A 26,113-nucleotide genomic window follows, 5' to 3' on the forward strand; every position below is an offset into this window, starting at 1 on the left:
ACTGAGATTGATAAAAAACATTTTCCATATTTTAATCACCATCTTCCAAACAACAACTTAGGATGGCTTTTTTGTTCGTTATTATGGGTCGAGGGTGTCCATCCGCCAAAGGGATTATCGAGACACCTAAATTTACACCAAGGTTATCGATTTAACTTGATAACTTTGAATTTGTTTTATGTTATATGTTTGTGATGTAATTTTTTGTGTCTTGATATAGTGGCATGTTGCCTCGAAAATTTGACAATTCACTTGTCCGTACTGTCGTTATTACTTCATTGTTCATATATCTTCCGATTTCCATTACTTTTGTTCAGATTGGTTCTCTAGTTTATAAATATTTACTTTCATAATTTCCAATTTTCGTGATTAATCATCACTATCTGACCATGTATACAGTTCTTTCAAAAATATTGACCAAATGGAGAAGGTACAGTGTCTTTAAACAATATTATCAAAACTGATCTCATTGAGCAAAATACTAAAAATCTAGACGTCGAATTCAAAAACAGAAAAGAGTGTTTTTGATAAAATCGTCGATAAACATCTGACAAAGACAGTAACTTACAGAGAATCAGAATACTATCAGAACACCGTGTACGCGGTCGTTGACCACTAATAGTCTCATCTCAATAGTCACATGCTGTCATGGCGTCTGTTTTGTTGTACTTTCGGGTGATGACCTTGTAAATCAGACCGGTTGTCATTTCTCTTTTTCCTAAAACCCTTTCAGATATTAACATTGATGATAGCAATATGCTTCGATAAACAGAACTTATCGGAAGTTGATTAATAATTTTAAAAAAAAACTGTGTAGGACTCCGTGAGCTGGAACATTCAGTGATGCGTTCCTGTATCATTTTGTCTTTAAGTTTTTTCATGTTTAACAGGCAGTTAGCTACTAGCTTATCGAAGGATTATTGATATAAACAAATTTGTTATTCGGAAATTGGGAAAACCGTTCTTATAAAGTTGATATCAAAGATTGTTTTAAAGTTCATATCTTAACTAGACAACTTTGCACATGCAAGTACGGTTAAGACATAAAGATATACATATCAGTGTCTTTTAATCATTTATGGACATATAACTAAAGGGGCCAAATTGTTGCTAATCTTATAAGCCAGCTTTTGGTACACCCGTAGGTACAACCGCAGTATATTTACTTCATTAGTATATGATAACTGGTATATAAACCAGATGTCGCATCGGAATGAACTCGCCTTTCTATGATGGAAAATGTTATATCGCTATTATGTTCAAAGAATGTCCACTGTATAATTGAATTAGTAAAAGCTAAGGTTAACCCAAGCTATATTTTTTCAGTTTAATGCCGTTGCATGCCAATATCTGACGAAGTCACGTGAATAAAATTGGTCTATTTTGGGAATAATTGATTGAAAACTAAAGGATAATTTATCTAATTTACCTTATGACTCACAATTAAACATTTGTGACGTTGTTTCATCATATCATTAGATACACATTTAAGCAATACATCGAGAGAAAAAGGCATGTGCCTATTTCCATACAGCAGTAGGTAACATAGCTTGTTCGAATGGATAGATATTATTATTTATACAAATACGTTTCGTGCTCCTGAAACTCAGATTTATTCTATTTGAATTCACTAGACTTTGTGTAATAAACTGCATTCAGCTGTTGATCCACTCTCCCTATCTTAAAGTAGTAGAAATCCTTTGAACTTGCCGAAATCACGTGTTTGCCTTCTGGCTTTGGCTGGATGCATTTGCTGACATTGTACAATTTGTACTGATTGGAGGTGTCGCTTTTGGAGAAGAAGCGACATGTGACGTCACGCTGACACCGGTGACTGCATTGTCTAAGATCTTTCGCTATGCCTTTAGTTTTGATGAGTTTGTCACTGATGTCTCAAGCAGGTAAAGGGAGGTAAGCGAATCGTCGCCTCCTAATAACTAGTAATTATAACAACGTAGACGAATAATGAATGTAATACATCGATACCGATGCAAAATTTTGATGATTTATTTTACAAGGAGAGGTGTAATGGCGTCCATTATTGTATTAATATAAGTTGGTTCTAAATTAGTTTGATTACTCCCGGCTATTCCTTTGATTAACATTTTGTTCAGCAATTTTTGTACCATCTTTTAATTTGATTTTAATGGCATCAATCCGTAAATCTATGATATCTATCTTTATTTGTATTTTTCCTTCCTTTCCTGAACACCTTCAACATCTTAAGGGCCTACAAGTGACCAAGGAAAATCTACATTTTTTCTAAAACAATATCTATCCAGTATTTCTCAAGAAATACCTATCACAAAATGAAGTTGTTAAATTCAACGAAATCCTGCTGATGTCTTTTCTGATCAGCCTCAAAATTTATCATATATATGATGTATATACCTAACACATTAAACATGGGCTTTTACATATGATGTATATATCCTACACATTAAACATCGACCTGTACATGAGATGTATATACCCTACACATTAAACACAGGCTTGTCAATGTGATGTATATACCCTACACATTAAGCATGGGCTTGTACATGTGATGTATATACCTTACACATTTAAAATGGGCTTGTATGTATAATGTATATAACCTACACATTAAACACAGGCTTCTAAATGTAAGTTATATACCATACACATTAAACATGGACTTGTAATTGTGATGTATATACCCTACACATTAAACACAGGCTTCTAAAAGTGAGGTATATACCTTACACATTAAACACAGGCTTGTAAATGTAACGTATATACCCTACACATTAAACATGGACTTGTACATGTGACGTATATGCCCTACACATTAAACATGGACTTGTAAAAGTATTGTATATACCTAACACATTAAACATAGGCTTATACATGTGATGTATATACCCTACACATTAAACATGGACTTGTACATGTGACGTATATGCCCTACACATTAAACATGGACTTGTACATGTGACGTATATGCCCTACACATTAAACATGGACTTGTAAAAGTATTGTATATACCTAACACATTAAACATAGGCTTATAGGTGTGACGTATATACCCTACAGAGTAAACATGTACTTGTAAATGTGACGTATATACCCTACACAGTAAACATGGACTTGTACATGTAATGTATATACCCTACAGAGTAAACATGTACTTGTACATGTGACGTATATACAATACACATTAAACATGCACTTGTAAAAGTATTGTATATACCTAACACATTAAACATAGGCTTGTACATGTGACGTATACACCCTACAAATTAAACATGGGCTTGTACATGTGACGTATATATCCTACAACTTACACATGGACTTGTACATGTGATGTATATACCCTACATATTAAACATGGACTTGTACATGTGATGTATATACCCTACACATTAAACATGGACTTGTACATGTGACGTATATACCCTACACATGCAACATGGACTTTTAAAAGTGACGTATATACCCTGCACATTAAAGATGGACTTGTAAAAGTGACGTATATACCTAACACCTTAAACATAGGCTTATGCATGTGATGTATATGCGCTACACATTAAACATGGACTTGTACATATGTTGTATATATCATACACATTAAACATGGGCTTGTAGATGTGACGTATATACCCTGCACATTAAAGATGGACTTGTAAAAGTGACGTATATACCTAACACCTTAAACATTGGCTTATACATGTGATGTAGATGCGCTACACATTAAGCATGGACTTGTACATGTGACGTATATACCCTACAGAGTAAACATATACTTGTACATGTGACGTATATACCCTACACAGTAAACATGGGTGTGTACATGTGCCGTATATACCCTACACAGTACACATGGATTTGTACATGTGACGTATATATCCTACAACTTACACATGGACTTGTACATGTGATGTATATACCCTACAGAGTAAACATTAACGTGTACATGTGACGTATATATCCTACACATTAAACATGGACTTGTACATGTGATGTATATACCCTACACATTAAACACAGGCTTGTACATGTGACGTATATACCCTACACATTAAACATGGGCTTGTACATGTGACGTATATACCCTACACAGTAAACATTACCTACTATTCTACACATATACTATGGAAAATATCTTTCACGCTCTTCTAAAATAAGTAACAAGAATGCTGTAGTATACACTAATACGGAGAGAAATATTTTGCGAGAAATGTAAAGACCAGAGGATAGTATGTCCCCATACATTGTTTGGTGAAATATCGGGTTTCCAGTTCCAGGATGTCTCCGTATCGAAACTTTTCTTCATGAAGGCTGTGCTTTATGTTGTCAGCGCCAGGTGCTCTCTTTCAAACGTCCGTTTAGATTACTGAAGCTCAATGAATGTACAGAGACATTTCACGTGCTCGACATAAAACATTTCTGTCTATTAAGTCGATTTCTTGTATTATAATATATCTTGAAGTAGGAAATATAGTTTGATGATGATGTAAACAGGTAGAGTCTCGTCGCTTTATGTACCGTAAATATCCTGCACAGCAAACAGGAGCCAGTCATTGCATGTACCGTGTATACCTTACGCAGTAAACAGGAGATTAATAGAATCTTGCCCTATCTTGGGGATGTGACAGAGAAATCTCCAACCCGAGGGGTGATATTCTTGGTTGGAGATAGGCAAGTCTTATACCGTAGATATCCTACTAAGTAAACACGGACGCTTCACTACATGTACCGTTTGTACCCTGCACAGTAACCAGCGATCAGTCACTGCATATACCGTTTATACCCTAAAGAGTGAACTGGAAGGAACTCGTCACTTGATATACGTTACAGTAAAATTCATTTACCGTATATACCCTACACAGTATATAAGGGCTATTCATTTCCTGTGACTTGTCACTACAAGTACCGTAGATATGATACTTAGTTACTAGTCGCTATATTTACCGTAGTTACTCAATATAATTAACAATGACTCGTCACTACGGGTATCGTAAATATCCTAAAAAGTAAACAATGCCTCGTCACCATAGGTATCGTAAATAACCTAAAAAATAAACAATGCCTCGTTACAATAGATATCGTAAATAACCTAAAAATTAAGCAATACCTCGTCACTACGGGTATCGTAAATATCCTGAAAAGTAAACAATGCCTAGTCACTACAGGTATCGTAAATATCTTAAAAGTTAACAATGCCTCGTGACTTTGGGTATCGTAAATATCCTAAAAAGTAAATTATGTCTCGTCACCATATGTATCGTGAGCATGCTCCAAAGTAAACAATGCCTCGTCACTACGGGTATCGTAAATATCCTAAAAAGTAAACAATGCCTCGTCACTACGGGTATCGGGAAAATCCTAAAAAGTAAACAATGCCTCGTCACTACGGGTATCGGGAATATCCTAAAAAGTAAACAGCGACTCATCATTTTATGTAACGTAGATAAACTTTGTATAGAGCTGTTGTACAATGTAGATGTGAAAGTGGTGACGTGTATGAAGGTGATTGTTTAATAGGTACGTTTTTGATTTGACATTTTGACGATTTTACAACCTTCTGAGTGTTTGGAATGACACTTTCGCCTCAAATGAAATATTACAAAAAGGAATATTGATAACACCCTTTATTTTTCCTCCCTATCATATTGAATCGAAACAAATATGAAAATATTTTGATATCAGCAAGGAGTGGTAGAAATACTTGTACAAATTAAAATGTCTTATTAGATGTATGATATAGACATTATTTAAAAAAATATTGTGTTTACGAAATTTGATACCCTATAATAGACTATTACAGTACGTAATATATGAACGTGTTTAGAGTGTGTTTACACTATAAATATCATTCTGATTAAAAATCAACACAGTTGTTCAGACTGTCGATTGTGCTCGGCTGTTTATCAGAAGGGAGTCATCACGATCTAAGTACTGTGATATCTTTGTTATCAGTGAAATTTACATACATGTAGTATCACTGTTGTGTTGTTAATTATAACATTTACATGGAAAGGATGCGTAGAGTGGGTATTCTCAGAATACACTATCTAGGTGCGTCATACTTGTAAGGAGTGCATTCAACAGTTATATTTCGACGCGTTCGAAGGCTTATATCTGCGCTTTCGAAGACTAACTATATACAGCCAGACTACATCTCGGCGCGTTCGCAGGCGAACTCTACTTTATATAGCCGGACACGCAGATATACACACTCTCTTTACTTTAATGTTTACTTAATCGCCGGTTGTTTAGTAATACTTGTAGGTATGGAACATTTCCTCATAAATTATTCATGAGGTCTGTCGTGATTTGGCATGTGAGATATATATATATAGGAGTCAAAGGATACTGATTTGTGTGACGGGATTTCGAACAGTATTTATACAACTTCACGAGATACCTTAAGCAATATTTGGGATCTATAGTCGTCTTATCAGATGAATCTGTGAACAATACGTGCACTAAGCTACACTTAAGGACTGTAGATATTGCATGTTTAATATATAGTTGTTATTGAGAAAAAATTATCTGGATCTTTGAAAAATCTTACACACTTCACAAGCAAATGTGTGTTGTTTTGTGAGTTGGGATTTATAAACAACACAAAAATATGGAAGAACCAAACGCTACCAGAGATAAAACCGGATGGAAAAGTTATGGTTCAAGTCAAACTATTGGAATACCTGAACTGGAACCGGAAGTTGACCCTACCGTCAGCAAAAACTCGAAAATGGAAGCTGTAAAAAGGACAATTAAAAACAACTTATTGTTAATTTTTCTTATTATTTCCATGGGAATCGGTATTGGCCTTGGAGCAGGGCTCCGTTATGTCGACCCTCCTTTTACCAAAAGACAGATAATGTATCTCCGTTTCCCTGGCGATTTATTAATGAACATGCTTCAAATGTTGATTCTTCCGCTAATTGTGTCCAGTCTGGTGTCCGGGCTGGCTTCACTGGACACACGGTCATCTGGCAGGATTGGCCTGAGGGCAGTAGTGTATTACTTGACCACTACTCTTGCTGCTGTGGTTCTTGGTATCATACTGACCGTCGCTATCCAACCAGGCACTAAAGGAGGGGATGTCGAACCTTCTGGCGAATCCAAGATCGTTGAACCTGCAGATACCTTTCTCGATCTGCTACGGTAGGTTTAAACACATATCTGATTTATATATGTGCCATCACATATAAAGCTTTGTATGTAAGTTTTAGAATATTACTTATCATGTCTATATGTGACGTCTTCGCATTGAAGTTTATTATTATTATGACATTCTTAAGGGCCTGTCAACACATAGAAGGTCATTAGGGCCATGAACCAGTAAAACACACAGTGATCCAAACATTAAACAAACCAAAAGGTTAAAGACAAATTCTAAAAATCTTAAATGGGTATATTACCGCATTGAATAGCTTCTGAGGTGCGTATTATAAGGTATTCCCAAGCACTGAATTAGTCACCTGAATAAATGTTGAACTTTAGCTAGATTGGCTATCATTTATTTTCTTAAATCACGTGCCCTTTCATGTTTTGAAATAAAACTTGAAAAAAATGTATTAGAATAAGAAATAAATATTTCGATATATAACATGAATAATATTTAAAATTATTGAACAGTATGAACTATACTTGTAACTGAGAACCCTGGTAGGCATAATTCTAACATGTATGTATCGATTAACACAAATCCGGGTTTTTGATTCCCGGAATGAACTTGAAAAGGTATAGGTTCGCCTTCCCGGCCACATAAATTTTCCTTTATTCACCCAAAGTAAGATCCCTTGTTTCGAATTTTTTGTAAAAATAAAAAAAATTCTTTAAAACTAGAATGACGGGAAGTAAAAAAGCACTGTACAACGAAACCTCTAGCAAAATAAAGATACATTGTTTACATTTACCAAGGTGAGGCTTAATAACACTCGCACAACACATGCTTATTCAATCATTGACACTGAAGACAATAAATTGTTCCTGCTGGAACAAAAATTAAAAAAAAAAAACACTGAATGGCATTGAGTGCGGTCTCAACAATCCCGCGAGACCTGCGTCCCGGTTGAATTTAATGTTATTTTGACTCCGTGTACATAATTTATGAAAAGACAGGCCAGTTACTGATTACAAAGCAAATGCACTATGTATATATATTGTACAAACTGACTTATCTCATTATTGATTTTACGTACCTTTTATCGTTAAATTAATTAATGATGAGAAAAAAATTTCTTGTTATAAATTTTCTACGAGTATGTTGTATATAATCATGGTATTATTGTTGGGTAAAACAGTGATAAACACTATCCATGTCCACCTGTAATACTGATACAAAAAAAGCTTGAAATTTACACAGGTACATAATCCAGTGAACAAAATCTGAACGACATGTTTCATAGCTCAAGATAACCAATCGAATAATCGATAATCAATCATTGTATAGCACATTGTCACTCTTTTTTTAAATTTTGATGTGAATTTTACATACAGGGAAGTATGTAACCCTCGTAATGTTAATAGTTTTCCGAAGAAGTGAGTGAGTGAGTGTACTTTCACAGGATAACACCAATACTGTAAAGAATTCAATGAGGCATGCTTTGGAAATATGAATATAATCATGGTTTCCATGCTAATTGGTATACCACTGATGGTGAAAGAGACATTTTGACAGTGAATAATCATCATTTCTACACCCACTGTTGACATAATGATCTTAAAAGTTAACAGTGACATTGACGTAGTTATGCATAATTTTGCTAATACGACAGAACGTCGTTTTTCCTACTCCATTCCCAAGTGTATGTGTTTAGATAGTGTTCCAGATATGTATTCAAAGAGGACTACACACAGTGCATTCTCCACAGCTTGGCTTCGTCTTATTTCCTTTTTCTTTTAGTCAGGTATAAATGAGTTATTCACAATCTACTTCTTGTTTCCATTTTCGTCTGTTAGTTTTAAAAACTTAATCTTCAGATTTAAAGTTGAGCCAACTCAGAAGTACTAGAGAATAGTGCATACACTGAAAAATTGCGTCAGTCATCCACTGAAACAGATTACTAATATGAAATTCATATTTTCAATTTCACGTGACATCGCAATGAACATGTCAACATATCCGGAAAAAAGGCTATAGGCCCCTATGATGAGTCTGTTTATTCCTGGATCACGTCTCTCATTCAATCAAACATGCTTTTAACAAAGGAATATATAATGCTATTAATTGATAAACATAGGATTTCTAATATAATCTTCAGTAATAACAAATATATTTACAAGTATGTCTAATATTTTAGTATCTTTCACGAGAGCGATGCATATTTTCACAAGCAAAATATCAAATTACTGACACATTTAGAACAGATATAAAAAGTTGACTAGGCTTCTAGTCCTCCATTATAACTTACGCGACAAAACATAGTCCGCTTTAAAAAAATCATTAAAAATATGTTAACACAAAAACACTTTTTATTGTAAATTTCACATTCACATAGAAAATGTTACCTATCATGTCACTAACAGACAAATTTTGTCGTAAAACGTTCAGAGAGTTTAACCTTTGACAAGTTACTATGTGGCTGACAATAGATACGAACCTCTTGAAATGTCTAACGTGTTAGCTCCTCATTCAAGACGTTTGTTGGGGATTTGGTTTGGTGTCTGATAAGGTAATTCGTGTTGCATTGTTTGCTGACTGGAATTGAATGTCCGGTTACTAGTAAACAACGCCTTCAGGTTTCTGGTTTTTGTGATTGTTGTAACGGGCTTTATGATTTGTCAATTTTATAAGAGGATTTGTGTTCTCTCTTTTCATTGGTATATGTCTGCGAAAGTGAAACATAACACTTTTATTAATGAAATATTTTTTCTATATTTGACTTGCAAAAATGTAATGATGTAATGTAATGTAACCACCATCTTTACCTTCGTAACTTATCAACTACTTACAATCTTACCTAAAGCGATATCAATTCTACTTTCATTACTGAATCATTTTCCTCTCTTCATCGTTTGTGTAAGGGAACCATCCTTAATTGGCATCTGTTATGTCGGTGAAAGCTTTCTTGATCAGCCTATTGGATACCATTGTCCTGTGTACGGTAGTCTTAACATATCAAAACATATTCATTCATGTTTAAAACTTAATATTTGGCTGTATTACCTTGTAAATATGACGGTTACAAAGACAAATATTCTAAAAATGACTGGGATAGCACTTTAGACAGTAATGACAAAAACAACAGTAGTGACCTATTTACTGATAGTATACTTAAGACGGCCAGAGGATGTATACTTAATAAGACTAGAACTATTACTCACCTGCATGGAAAGCTAAGCGGTCCGATAAAATGAACGACTGGTCTTTACTCAGAAAATACAGACATGCGAACGGGATTCTTATAAACTCTGTGACAAAATCAACTTTTATACCAATACTAAAAATTGTAAACAGCTTCATGCCAAACTCTACAAGAAAAAACAGGAAAGCTGCAGGTCCTGATATCGTTTGAATTAGGAAGCTGTCACTATGTTAAGCTTTCCTCTATAAATTATATTTAATATGTCACTTACTGCATGTACTTTCACGTCATCATGGAAGAGGGCTGTCACTCAAGGTTTCAAGAAGAAGATTCATCCATCTTCAACAACTATCGTCCTATATCTCTTTTATCATTTGTTGTGAAATGATGGAAAGATGTGTGTATAAATACAACGATCTAATCCATAAATCTCTACTAACTTCTTGTCAGTCGACTGACTTCAGATTCCATCATTCCACCATAAATCAACGCACATTCATATTTAACCATATTTTTGATCTCCACTTGATAAAGGTAAAGATATTTTGTGACATCTTATTTTATAAATGACATTGTTGAAGACATCAATTTTACCATAAATTATTTGCCGATGACATATCACTATACGTCGTAGTGGAATCGCCGGTTCTGAGCGCCAACCTTTTGAATGATAATGTAACGAAAATTCATGAATGGTAAAAGAGAAATGCTTGTTGATTATAACCCACTAATGCTTACGGAAGTCACATATGACAAAATCTCGGTATTACTCCCTCAACAACTGGAAGTTAAACTGGCCATTCCCAATACATTATTAATAAAACATATTAAAACTTAGTTTCTTTAGGATTCTTAAATTCAATAGTGACAGAAAGACCCTTCAAACAATATATTTTACTTTTCTAAGACCCCTGTTAGAATACGGTACTATTGTATGGGACAACGTTACTTTATGCCAGAGTTCATTATACAACTTGAAGCATCCAGCATTATCACTGAGGCAACTCAGCAGTCACGACAGACTATTATTATAATTAGGATGGGAAGGTGACAACATGATATTATAAAATCTATAAGATTGTTCATGGTGAGTGACCTTCTTATTTAACTAACATACTACCCAGTCGACATTCCAATATACACTCCTATAACACCTGAAGAGCCTACGATTTCGACTTGAGATTCCGTCATTCCACTATAAATCAAAGGAGCTGTCGAACTGATATTTAAAGATTCCTTCCTACCCTTCTGTATTGACCTACAGAACACATATCCCGATAACATAAAATACAATTAGTAAATTAATGACCTGAAAAAAAATACATTAAATGCCGATACTCGTTTTGTTCCTTTATGCAGTAGTAGACATGGTTAGATCTAGCATGTGAAATTAAGGATGAAAAAGTCACTTGTATACACGAAAATTAGTCAATAGTCCTATCAGTCTTCTAAAATCCTTCCAGCAGGTCAGAACCCAGTGTTTTAGGAGTCGTTCTCCAAATCATCATATTAACATACTATTACATGGCATTCCAGAAATGCTCGGTTCATCAAAATCAAATTATTTTTGATTGTGTCTAAAACTTTTTCTGTCAATCCGAACGTTTTTAATAAGGTCACTCCCTTTAAGCACTTCTTAATCTATAGTTACTTGTAACAATCTTGCCCACAATACCTGTGTAACACAACACATGTCCTGGTTGCTATATTTTTTGTGATATCACAGTGACCCCACATTAGGACGTCGTATTAAATTGGGTTGGACAAGACATTCTCAGAGTAAAGCGACCATATTCATTTCCCTGTTCGATTGAATCTGTATTCACCTCAACATGCACAGCCCCCAGTAAACTTAATACTATCTAATTACATTGCAATCAGAGAATATGTTCCTGAAATGCAGTCATGAATCATCACTACCATCTAAATCTAAACCCTTACACCCTTTTTCTTTTCCCGTTTTCTGCACCATTGCTAGTACTGAAAGGAATGTAAGAAGACGGATTTACATAAGTACTATGTACCTGTCTCTGAAGCCTGTTCTTTGTGTAGATGTATGTACCATTGCAATATACGACAATTGATAAATAAAGTTTGAAATAAATTATTCAAAATGGTATTTTGTAGATGATAGAAAAACGGACGTTAAAAAGTATCAGTATTATATAATAAATATGTTGAAACATTACAAATATTCACTTATATTTTATAGATATTTATTGAAATGGCAATGAAACTCCGGTATCAATAATAAATGTAAGAAATAAGGAAAGTTTCCTTTTTTCTTTTAGACATTCATTTCGGTTATTCAGTTTCACTTCGAAGATGCGACGAATTTATAATCTCTTGGCTTTAGCTTTCCCACGAAGTCGTGTTATTACCGTCATTAAGGTTTTGATCTCAGATCACTATCGATTTAACACTCATAAAACTTTATATGCATTACCCACTTATAATATTCGTGCATGTCGTATTTCTCGCAAATAGCGTCTTAACGTCAATATAGAGTGTGTCCGGTTCTCAGTCACGATGAAATGCTATCATGTATGTACCTCCGCGTTTTCAATGGGTTCAATACTCGACACGAATGCCTCTTTTGTGTGTATTCGTGAGTATTTTACCAAGTGCAATATCTAATCAGGTTTACTAAGCAATGTATTATATTCCAAATGTGAATACAAATCTTATAACAAAATCCCTGCAATTTTAATTAAGTTTTACAAGATGTTCATTTAATTTTAGAAAAAAAATGTTAGCTATATTACATTGTATGTAGTCCTTATTCATAAATGGAAAATCCAATCATATAACACTTTCATTTAAAATACAACAATGACATATTTTAATAATTTATATCCTCCATGACTATAAAAAAAAACAGACCAAACCACAAACAACTATATCATTAACATAATTCGCTTTACTATATACTATCCAGTTTATACAGAAAATTCAAACTCGAGTGTGTCTCGCGCAAAACCGATTAAGATAAGCTAAGCAGGGAAAGGTTTTGTAAATGATTTGGTATTTACCAGTTTCATAGTAAAATATTTAACTCAGAAAATAATAAATACCAATAAGAATAATAGAAAAGAATCAAAATGTAAGCTTCTAACTCCCAGAGAGGGTCTTTCAAACTCATTGTTAACAAATTTGGGAGTCATAACGTGCAAGATGTCTTTCCGCTGGGATTCAGTAGCGTGTATTTTGGCAAGTAAAGCATGTAATTCTTCAGTTGTTGTATTGACGCTACGGTCATTCAAAGCTTTAAAAATTGATTTATTCTATATATACTAATTTAGTTATTTAACTTGATTGACTAGATGCAAAGTTTTGTATTTTGATGGGTTTTCAGGTATATATGTTGTGTGTGAGTCCGAAATTTGAAGATAAATGGTACATAAACATAAGTTATGTACAAATAAAAATAATGATGATATATAAATACTTATAATGATAAGATGATGTTTAGAATATATTGTTTTTATTTACATGTAACGGTTTTCTTTGTGATATTACAATGATTAGTTCCATAACTTGTTTTCTACGTCACATTCATAGTGATTCAAACCTTGATTGTTTATCATACCAACAGGCAGGCGTTCCCCAGTAACTTGATAGAAGCATGTTTCAGCAAGGTAAATATTAATTTTACATTTTTTCCTCTATTCAACATCTCTTGCGATTAAGGTTTTAGGGATGTCATTAAGATCTCCCGGTCAATAAAGACAGGTTTCATAATACGCTTTGATAATTGAATGGTATTTATATAAGAGTTAAAATACAAGTTAACTGTAATGTATTGTCATGTATGCATGTTGAACAACGTTGGTACAGTGGTATGAACTTAATAGATACTTTCATAAAAGGTCAGAAATGAAATGCATCTTCTCAAATTATTGATGCATTCATGTGGATACCGCCTACTATGCCAACCGGAAATAGCTGCTCGTGAGGCTAACTCTGGTTATAAGACATAGAGTGGATATATCCGAATGAATTCATCTTGTATTTTTGTGATGTCATCAATATTTGTGTATCTCATCCTGTTTTTTTAGACGGGTAAGTTTTCAGAGCGTCATCAAGTATTGGCATGCATGAAGTTTGTATATTTGCAATAACGGGTCAGTTTTCAGAACGCTATTGAGTTTTTGTCAAGCTTGTAGTGTGTGTATTTGTTTTGATGGATTATTTTTCACCATGTTAGGAATGATGAATATTTTTTTTACGTTTCTGCCAGAAAATATGGAGAAATATTATACTGATAAAAGTTTTGCAGATTTTCGCCAATGAAAAGAATTAACAAAATCATAAGATAGAATTGACAAATCATAAAGCCCGGTGCAGCAAACATAAAACCAGACATCTAAAGAGGTTGTTTACTTGTGACACTTCCTTCAATTCCATGATAAAGGTTCATTTCCATGAAAGTCAGCAAACAATGCAATGCAGATTACCTTATCAAAATCAATCCCCAAGCGAACGTCTTCAATGTGGAACTAACACGTTAGACATTTTAACGGGGTAACTTTTCAGAGGTTAAACTCTCTTTGAACCCTTTACAGCAAATTTCGTCTCTTAGATACATGAATAAGTAACATTTTCTATGTGAATATGAAAATTATTTTATATTGAATTTTATTTTTGTGTTTACATACTTTCAATGAATTTTAAACGGGCTATATCTTAACGCGTACTGCGAAGTTATAATGAGTGAGTAGTGTCCGCGAAAAGCGTAGTAAGCTTCCTAGTTATATATTTTTTCTAAATATGCCAGTTATTTGAATATTTTGCTTGTGAAAATGTAATAAATAGATTATCTAATAGTGACCTCAGTAATAGTAAATATATCTTTCGCGTATGTCTAATATTTTTTTGTTTTCTATTTTTAACTCGTGCGTAAAGATACCCAACTATAAATAAAAATCGTGAAATATATTTGTTATTCCTGGAGACACTATTAGATATCCTCTATACAATGTGACAGATAGTATACCTCTAAAGAAATGGGGAAAAAACCAGATTGACTTGCACACAGAATTACAGTATGCAAGATATAACACATATATTGATGTGTGAATGACACACAAACGTAAAGTAACAGAGCTTTAATACCTGTAGAATATTATACTGTAAGACTGACTATTAAATCTACAATGTGTGACTGACACAAAACTCTGCAAAGTGAGATATATAGAATCGATGAAGTGAAACACAACATGAGACTGTCGACAAAATGGTAAAGAAAACTTTGACAAAACGACAATATGTAGTGTCATTTTTTACCCTAGATTTTTAAGTTTAAAATCATTCTGATACTTTTCAGCCTGTTACTGAGCAAGTTCTGAAGGTTGAAGAAAACATCAACGGAAGTAATGTTAATGCTACCGGTATGTCACAACAGTTCTACAATTATGCAATGATGCATTGTAAGAAATTCATGGTCAGTGCCATATACATGAAAAAGCAATATTGTTACTTTTCCAAGATCTGAGTTGCCATTTTATTGCCACAATTAGCCCTTCCTTACTGATATAGATATACACATGAGTGTTTCAAGAGAAAATACTTTTTCTATGCAACACACCAAACGGTAGATAAATCCAAACATCGACCTCTTGGGTGGTAATACTGAAAATATATATAACTTTCAACAAATACTGTATAGGAAATGCAGTCTGTCAAGGTTCTCTATTCCTATAATGGACCTCATTGACTGTCATTAATTTAAATTAATATTTCTCAACAAAAACTAAGTATTATTCAATCGTTATTTTTTTTATTAAGAAATAAGGATTATTCAATATTCGATGAAAAATTTTATATTGAATGAGCAAAGGTATATTACCATTCTCTACCAGAGTTGTCACAATACACCTCTATAAATGGTTCACGGACTTCAATAGTTCACCTTGCTGTCAGGGTCAAAGTTTGACTTGTGGCAAATAAATGGCGGCATCCCTAACAACACCAACAAAAGAAACATGTGAACGGTTTTGTATGTCATCGGTCAGTGTTAACGATAACATTTGTGCTTGTGGGGAAGAAATGTGTCTGCGGCCAATATATCATCAATTTTCACTGATGTCACATCAGATGAACATGTAACTCGAGCACCTGTTGGTGGTCCGTAGCGACAGTAAAAAACGTAACACGAGAGCTGGTGACTATTTATCCACCATTATTATAACGACGATATAATACATAACGTTTATAGACACAATAACGTATGTTGAATAAATATTTGTTTCCATAATATGTTATGTTATACAGCTGTTTACGATCCAGTGGTTGAAATGAAATCAGGGATGAATGTTCTTGGTATTGTTGTCTTCTCCATCTTCTTCGGTATCATCATCGGTCGGCTGGGTAGTAAAGGAAAGCCCCTAGTTGCTTTGTTTGAGTCTCTATGTGAAGCTACGATGGTTCTTATCAAGCTGGTTATATGGTAAGAACGGCGATTGATATAATGGGCTAATTTTCCCATTACACGTGCTTTAATGTTTACCTTACGCTGGTCAACACTTAAAAAAATTAGATATGAACGATATCTTTATTCAGTGTTTAGTTTTTTGAAACAAGTGCGAACTTTTAAAGTTTCTTTTCCTGATGGTATATACTACATTTATTACAACTTAAACATTAATCATTTTAAATCTACTTGAAACATTTCTTCTCAGATAAACTTTCGCCCACTTAATCCTTTCGCCAATAGGACGAAAACAGCTCTAAAACATTGTTTATGTTTCTTTGTTTCTTGTTTTTTTTTTCAAACAATTTACGACGAATTTAAAAGTGGACGAAAGTTAAATACGAGACCGAGAGATAAAAAATGACGTATACAGCTTGTGTTTCCGTTTAAGCATTTTTCAAATTGTTTCTTATTGCTAGTCTTTCGTTATGCAGTGTTTCGATGCATTTAACATGTTAAGTTCCCTTTGACAGGTACTCTCCCTTAGGTATCATATTTCTAGTGGCAGCGAAAATTGTGGAGATGGAAGATCCAGCAAAAACTTTCCAACAGCTTCTGTACTACTTCATCACCGTTATGGCTGGTCTTATAATCCACGGCTTTATAACACTTCCTGTGATTTACTTTACAATTGTTAGAAAAAATCCCTTCAGGTTTATATACGGTGTCACTCAAGCCATTGTCACAGCTATTGGAACGTCGTCAAGGTAATCACATCCTTACGAGAAATCAATGATTAACAATGGTATTATTTCAATTCAAAATACCAAAAAAATCGAAAGACTGCTGAGACCTACATTTTTTCGTAATTTGAATAAGAATTCTTGAACTTTTTTTCTAGAAGAATGATTTTTTTACCCTAACCCTAATCCTGACCACTAGAAATTCCTCATGAAACTGTCCAGAGAAAATTTCAGAACCCCAGATTAAATCCAGACCTGTCTTTATCCTCCGCCGCTGCGTTTTATCGCAGGAGTCAACAAAATAATGCCGCCCTTCTGCAAGATAATTTTCTAGTGAATCCTAAGGTAGACACTGATATCAAAATGCTGCTATCATGAGCGTATTTTACATTTGCACTAAACTGAACCAACAAATCAAAACATATAATCAGCATTACATTGAACGTGACGAAAATTTACTGAAGAACCCAAGATCGTAGCAAATACCAAATATCAATATGTTTCCCTTGTATATAATAAGGTAACGGATTTACTGGCATTAGGAAGAGGATTTTATAGTGGTCATCACTGATCTAATGTCTTTCGTTAAACGTTGTTTATTTTATACAACGCTTCGTTTGTTTTTTTTTTTTTATCAATCGAAATTTGTTATACTTGTATGTACACTTTTTTCCTTTTCACTTTTCTTGTTTTCCTTTTTTCTCTCTCTCTCTACTTCTTCTTATCGTTTGATGTAATACGTTTCTTCCAATAGCTCTGCTACACTTCCTGTTACAATGAAAAACCTAGAGGAAAATAACGGCGTCGACCCCCGTGTAATAAAATTTGTAGCCCCCGTGGGAGCGACCATCAACATGGACGGAACGGCTCTATACGAAGCTGTAGCTGTACTTTTCATTGGACAAATCAGGGGCTTTGAAATGGATATTGGACGAATAATTACTGTCAGGTAAATACATATTTTAATTATATAATGTAATTAACATTTTACCTGGCGACCTGTAGGGGTTTATACACGCAAAAACATTGAATCAGGCTATACCAGCACTGAAAGCAATTTGATTTAGATTTTTGACCGAATTAGAAAGATAAATGTAATGATATCGATAAAATCATTCACAGAAAAAAGTACCAATAATCATTATCACGAGTGAAAAGCAAATTTGTAGCTAATATTAAACCCGTGTGTTATATTACTTGTAGTATCACTGCCACTGCTGCCGCTATCGGGGCTGCAGGAGTGCCACAGGCAGGCCTTGTTACCATGGTTATAGTCCTCACAGCAGTTGGCTTTCCCACTGATGACGTCACCTTGATTATTGCTATTGATTGGTTATTGTAAGTAGTTTCGTCATATATATTTCAACTTTATTTCGTGTAATCTGTATGTAACAAAGCCGCAGATTTGCCCAATAAGTGGTTAGCATTATCATTGTCGACCTCATAATGTCACATCTTCTGTATACAAGAGGAGATTTCAAATAGAATTTTTGAAAAACAATACTCCATCCAACTACCATAACTACACAACACTTAGAACTCAAACCCTCCACTTTAGTGCCACTTTAAAAAATTAGCCAAAACCAGTGGTCTAGGTCTCCCATCTAAATACCACCCCCCCCAACTAACACACACACACACACACACACACACACACACACACACACACACCCTTCTTTTATCTACGTATGGCATCATCTTGGATAAATGATTCAAAGGCTCACAGACCTTTCACAACGGCACAGCGGTGATCAAGATGACTTGTCTCTGTCTCCTTGTTTTAATATCCACCCCTTCGTTGACCTGCTCCGTTTTCTTTTATTAAGGAGATTTAAATACGTCATTTCAGTAGTTAAAGAAGAACATGTAAGTTATGCTAATATATCTAAGGTAAAGCTCTAAATACCGACTTATAATTTACTGATGATTCAATCATTAAACTAACGAATTGACAGAATCATGCGATAGTGGAAGAACGACAGTGTAAATATTCATATTAACTTATAACACAATCAAAACAACTAAAAATATGTGCATTTTTAATTCGTTTTTATGTAACGATCACCAATACAAATTTCCATTAAACTTTTGACGTCTATGGAGTAATTATTCAATAATAAGGCTTTATTCACTACGCACACAATGTCATTTTAAAACTTACCCCCAATTGGACTACATCAAAATTAATATCTAAGAATGTTTAGTTACCTGGACTTAGCAACGAGTGGTGTTTTCCTCTTTGATTGGCTTTTTAACCAATAAGCCACAAAGTATATAAGGCTTCAGGCGAACTTGGGCCGTTGTTTACGATACGACAACCAAATTTGTGCGTGAAGAAGTTTCGGCGAAATCGCTTATGTATGACCGCATGACGTATGGCAACTAAGTCTCCAAATATCTCTCCTCAATTCAAGATGGCAAGTTAAATAGATATAGAAGGGAAACCATATGCATATGGGGGTACCCTTAACATTAGAAAAGCAGGATCTAAACTTCGTACTTCTTTATAAAAGACTGTTAATATGAATATCCTCAGAACTTTACTATATATCAATCGTTGTTTCCAAGAATATATATTCATTCATTAAGTTGTGAATATTCTGTGTGTATACAATGATAACCGGTTTTTTTCAAGATATTCATTATGTAAACAATTTGTTCTCCAATCCGAATGACCAAAGGATAATAGGTGTCATTTAACTTAAGGGTACATCAAACATGGTGAAAGACACGAATCTGCGGTCTCGATCTTCTTCGCTTTCAGACGTTTTTAGTTATTTGAATTTACTAAGTAAACTTGAAAGTTTTCATTAAATTGAAGCGTCATAGCGGGTATTTTGGGCACTCTATCTTACCTTGATTAATATTTGTGCACTGTGATTCAAAGAATGTTTTAATAAATTATCAAATCAAGTATTATATTGATATATTTGCCAACACTAACAGTGTTTGTCAAGAATAATATTGTGTATTTGCCATTCGGTAGCACAAATACTCCATACGGTTCACATAGATTCACCTTTGAAATTCACAATTTGCTTAGGTGCTATATACATAACAAAGCAGTGTGTATTGTGGTTTCATTCAACAAAGTTTTTGATCGAGTTTGAGTTCCGGTCGAAAAATCCTATTTAAGACGGATTAATGTCCCTTCGCGCCGAGAATTTGTTGCAAAAGTTCCAAACTTTTCACCTAAAGTTCAAAGATAATTACTTAAATATTACTCGCGTTTTTCTGACCCCTTTGTACTTCACTTTTCAAATTTCTGTCCGTTATATCAATAGATTGAAACTTGGTGCGTGACTTCGACCTGCTGATTTACATATCGATCTAACCGTGTTCTATGGACATTATACCCCATTTCAACTCAGAATTTATTTATTTAATTGATTGTCTGTTATAGTTTTAAAAATTTCTTAACCAATATTATTTCTCCAATATATGTATACAAAACAGGACTTTTCAGCTTGGCAATACCAACCATTTTGCCATTTTAATCCAATTCTGCCAATTATTATTGTTCGTAAACTATATTTCAAATCGTTGTTGTACCCCCTACATTTCATTGTGGGAGGGATGCTTGAAGGTTTTCATGCCGCACTGACATTGCTTTGGCGTTAATCATTTATTTATTTCTTAATGTGGTATCTTTTGTTAATTGTTTATGTTTCCTGCCTACAGGGACCGTTTTCGGACAGCGGTGAATGTCATGGGAGATGCCATTGGTGCGGGGATAGTAGATCACTTATCGAAGAAGGAGATGAGAAAAATGGACCTTCTAGATTCTGTGGAAGATACTGAAAACGGAGTTTCAAATATTGCTTACGAAGAAGCAGATATCAAAATGTAGTACGCAACCATTTTAGCTAGGTGTGAAAAGGGTTTCGCCCTTGCATGAGGTTTCCTAATTAATGCTATATCATTCGTTTATCTTATGCTTTCCTATAACTTTTTTATCAGCATCGTAATACTCTCATCTTATGTTCAAGGAACTGTTGGCCTAATAAAGAGGGTTGGCATTATAATAGTATTAGAGATGATAGGTAGTCGATTTGTCAGCGATTATTGAGACGGCAAAAAATAGAAATAAAAGATTTTTAAAATGACGAACGAGGCATGGGTTTTATCATGGCAAAATCAACTTTGACAATGGATAGAATAATGTTCATTGCCAAAAAGCAGTATTATGACCAAAGAGTGATAAAATTGATCATAGAAACAATGAAGTATAATGCCAAACGACCGATAGAATTCATCACAGAAAAAAATAAGTTAAAAGGACAAATAACGGATAATTAATCATTGCCAAAACTCCATACGACACATAGTATTCATCATCGTCAACAAACCAGCATAATAAGTATCATGGTCGATCACATTATCAAAGATGTTTTTCAGAAATTACAACGTAATAAAATTTCATCTTTAGAACTTGTTGTTTTAGCTGTTGTATGTTGCTCAGGGGATTCAAACAAATAAGTAACCAGTGCCTGCGTCGGCGTTCACTATACAATTGTGGAAAGAAACGTCGTTCTCACATGCATATTGAACACGGATCGGAAACACTAAACAGAACGGGAGATAAATTAACACCACCAGTCTCTGTTTTATACAGACCAGGAAAGGTGGATGGAGTAGAAGCTGTATTTACTTCTGATACTTGTGCAACCAGAACTCTTATATTTTAACATATATATTACAAGATACCAAAAGACAAGCGACCAAGACTAGAACCTACAGAAGGACAGAAAGGACCAAACAATGAGATCTTGATTAGCCTTGGAAAAGCTCATTTCACTCTCCACTTAGACACATTAGTCTTAGACTGTGTTGCTGTAGTAGCGAATATTACAGATGATGTTTTATTGGAATTTGATTTATTGATGGATAATGATGAGGGCCCTGCTGACATTCTTTTGACTACAGGAGAAAGCATTCTAGAGGGAGTAACTATACCTTGTACATCCATCACCTCACCAAGCCGAATCCGGAATGTCAAAGCAGCTGATCATTATGTTATACCAGGATATACAGAGGCTATTATTGAGACATATGTAGATAGATTGGAGGAGGAGTCTGACAGCAATTTTCTTGTTGAATATTCCGATCAGTTCACTGAACGATATCTTATAGCTGTTGCTCCTTGCGTGGTTGATATCAGAACTATTGTCACAGCTTAAGTAAGACTACTTAATCCAATGGCAACAGATATATCCATTAATCAGGATACAATTATCGGTCAGGCTGAACCAGTGGACCACATTATACATTTCGCAGATTCAGAAGATTTATCAGAATACAGAGAATCATGATTTGTAGGGAACCCAATCTAATCCACCCTTGACAGCTCACACAGGACGGAAGTGGCCCACAAGTGGAATTACCATGTCATCTTCAAGACTTGTAATTAAGGGTGCACTTATAGACTTCGACAAAGAGGAACGTCTAGCTATTACTGCTTTATTGAATAAATATTCAAACAGCTTCTCTCGGGATGATACTGACATTGGATTGACTCATCTAGTAGAACATAGTATTGATACTGGGAATAATCCACCAATTAAGCAGAGACCGCGTAAGGTACCTATAGTTTTTGCTGGAGAGGAAAAGAAGGCAATAGAACAGTTGGTTTTGCAAAAGGTTATCCAGAAATCGTCATCTCCATGAAGTTCTCCTACTTGTCTTGTCAGAAAGAAGTCCGGAAGGGTGAGGACTTGCGTTGATTATCGTAGAGTCAACAATTTCACAGTTAAAGATGTTTTTCCTTTACCACGCATTTAAGACTTTCTAGACTTGATATTTTACTAGCGCTAAATATTTCTCTACCTTTGACCTAACAGCGCGATATCATCAAATCCCTGATAAGGAAGATATACCAAAAACTACCTTCATTACCAAGTATGGATTGTATGAGTTCAAAACTATGCCATTTGGCCATAGCAACGCACCTGCAACTTTCCAAAGATTTATCGAAATTGCACTTAGTGGACTACAGTGGCTGACATGTTGAATTTATTTGGATGACATCATTGTCTTCGGATCCATGTTGGAGGAACACTTAAAGAGAGTTGAGGAAGTAATCCAACGCATACAGGGGTGAAGTTGAAACCTGGAAAATGCAAATTGTTCCAAAAAGAAGTCCTATGGTCATGTGGTATCTGAGAGAGGGGTCAAACCTAATCCAGACAATGTTAAGAAAATATTAGACTGGCAAACACCAGTAAATGTGAAGGGATGGCGAGTTATCACAGGCGGTTTGTCAAAACTTTCTCAGAAATTGTGCATCCCTTGGTAGAGCTGACAAAGAAAGTTTCACTGGGATTCAAACTGTCAACACAGCTTTGAAGTCATAAAGGAGAAATTAACAAGTCATGATGTCATCGTTTACCCACGTGATGAAGGCATGTATACTCTAGATACTGATGCTAGCGGTTTTGGTATTGGGGCGGTCCTCAGTCAACAACAAGACAATTAGCATCATGTGATTGCTTACGGCAGCCGCACACTTAATCGTGCTAAACGAAACTATTGTGTGACAGATAAAGAGCTACTTGCTGTAAAAAAGTCTTTGTTGAATACTACAGACAATATCTACTCGGTCGTAAAGTTATTGTCCGAACAGATCATCAGGTGTTAGTATGGCTATTCAGCATGAAAGAACCAAAGGGTCGTATGGCTGGAGAACCTACCGTCATTTGATTTCATCATTCATTATAGACCAGGAGTTAAACACAGTAATAGCGATGTTATCATGTTGAGCTCTCTGACTTACCATGTGGCCTATGTAAGAAATGTACACGCCGGACAGCTGAAATGCAGAGCAATCTGCTGGTTACCACTGACGAGGAGATTAGAGCAGTGACTACAAGCTAAAAACAACCCAGAAGCAACAAAAGAAAATGTAACTTAAACACCATGGCAGTCTTCATACAGTTCCAAAAACCCTTAGTCATCTACAACAGAATGATGATGATCTCCACTATATATACCAATGGGTGGAAAATGGCACTCGACCCAAGCATGAACAAATTATTAAGTGTAATTCAGCAGTCAGGCATTATTGGCATATACTCCACAGTCTTACTCTTCAGGAGAGTGTACTCTGTAGAGAATTCCATAAAAAAGATGAAACAGGACATTACCTGTAGATGTTAGTACCTCATGGGTTGCGAGATGATATCATGATGCACATGCACAACAACTTGTTAGGGCGTCACTTAGGGAATAAGAAGACTAAGGGAAATAACTCCGACATTTCTATTGGTTTGAGGTACGTGAAAATGTCAACTTATGGCTCTTACGTTATCATACATGTGGACAGATGAAGCCTCCATTTAAAAACAGGAATGGACTAGGAACCATTGTCGTTGGCGAGCCTTTAGACCGATGTATTGGGTCCGCTTCCGATGACTCCTAGGGAAAACAATTACATACTGTTGGTGACAGACTATTTCTCAAAGTGGGTGGACATTTTACCTATACCAGACCAAACTGCCCGGAAATATGCTGAGGTTACATTGAATGAGGTCATTAGTCGTTATGATTGTCCATTATCATTCAGTTTTCAGAGAATGGTGTTGACTGTTGGAGATTAAACAGTCCTGGACGTCACCACGTAACCCACAGTGTCATTGTCAAGTAGAAACATTCAACAGTACCCTAATATGAATGATGAAAGCATATATGAAAGGTTAACAGTTTGACTGGGACAGGAACTTAGGGTATTTGGCAGCTGCCTATCGAGCAACTCCACATGAGTCAAGTGGAATTACTCCAAATATGCTGATGATGGGTCGAGAAGTTTGTCTCCCAACAGAGATTGCATATGGCAGTCGGAACTGTAATAAAGCAGATATCACCCGTTATGGAGACTATGTTAACCTTCTTCGGTATAGGATGCAGTTAGCACATAGTATTGCTCGTGAACACTTGGAACACAATGCCCGACGTCGTAAAGACCATAATGACCTTGATCTTCAAGCTGTAACATACAAAGTTGGAGACTTGGTTTGGTGCCTAAATGAAGAAAGAAAAAATAGGTGTTTCGCCATAACTACAGCCAGCTTGTTTTTGTTCATGCCTGAAATCAAAGAAAACAACAGATGTTAATTACCGAGTCCTCATTGATGAAATGAAAGGGGCAAGGGTACTACACCATGACAAGCTTGAGCCTTATGAGGGAGTTTTTAAGCCCGATTGGATAACGAATGCCAACAAACATTCATAATATCCGTGTGAATGTTAACATTGCTAAGAAGTTTTTTTATGACACTGTCAAGCAATATACGTAACCATGGACCATGTTTCTCATAGTATAGTTACAGATTCAGTAGGAAGAATTTCTTCAGTCATTAGAGGGAAGGGAAAGTACCCCAAGTCCAGGATGTACGACTTAATTCAACCCTTGATATTTTCCAGAAAGAGCACACATCATGTCACACCAACCTGAAGTTACAGTAAGCACTAGAGGACGGGCATATCAGTGCAATTTTTGTACCTTGACAGCCGGAAAGAAAAGGGTGGTTGCGCACATTTATAAAACGCATCTCTCACTAGAAGCCAGCATTTTTTGTACGTTATGTCTATTTCGATCTCTTAGAAGAGCTAGGGCATCATAAAAAGTCCTATACACCTCATACCACAAAGGTTCATGCCATGATTAGATCTAGTTTAATTTT

General features: G+C 35.1%; 1 protein-coding gene across 1 annotated transcript; it reads left to right on the plus strand.

Moving 5' to 3' along the window:
* Positions 1 to 6,598: 6,598 nt before the first annotated feature.
* LOC132556957 (excitatory amino acid transporter 1-like) lies at positions 6,599 to 21,285 on the plus strand. Its single transcript, XM_060221421.1, has 8 exons — positions 6,599 to 7,134; positions 13,876 to 13,918; positions 15,607 to 15,670; positions 16,554 to 16,728; positions 17,226 to 17,459; positions 18,190 to 18,384; positions 18,639 to 18,773; positions 21,117 to 21,285. The coding sequence occupies exons 1-8, from the start codon at positions 6,599 to 6,601 to the stop codon at positions 21,283 to 21,285; spliced, it is 1,551 nt and encodes a 516-aa protein (XP_060077404.1).
* Positions 21,286 to 26,113: the final 4,828 nt, after the last annotated feature.

Source organism: Ylistrum balloti, unplaced genomic scaffold (genome assembly GCF_031769215.1).
Source record: "Ylistrum balloti isolate Yb309-2 unplaced genomic scaffold, AGI_CSIRO_Ybal_v1 Utg370612, whole genome shotgun sequence".
NCBI classification, from domain to species: domain Eukaryota; kingdom Metazoa; phylum Mollusca; class Bivalvia; order Pectinida; family Pectinidae; genus Ylistrum; species Ylistrum balloti.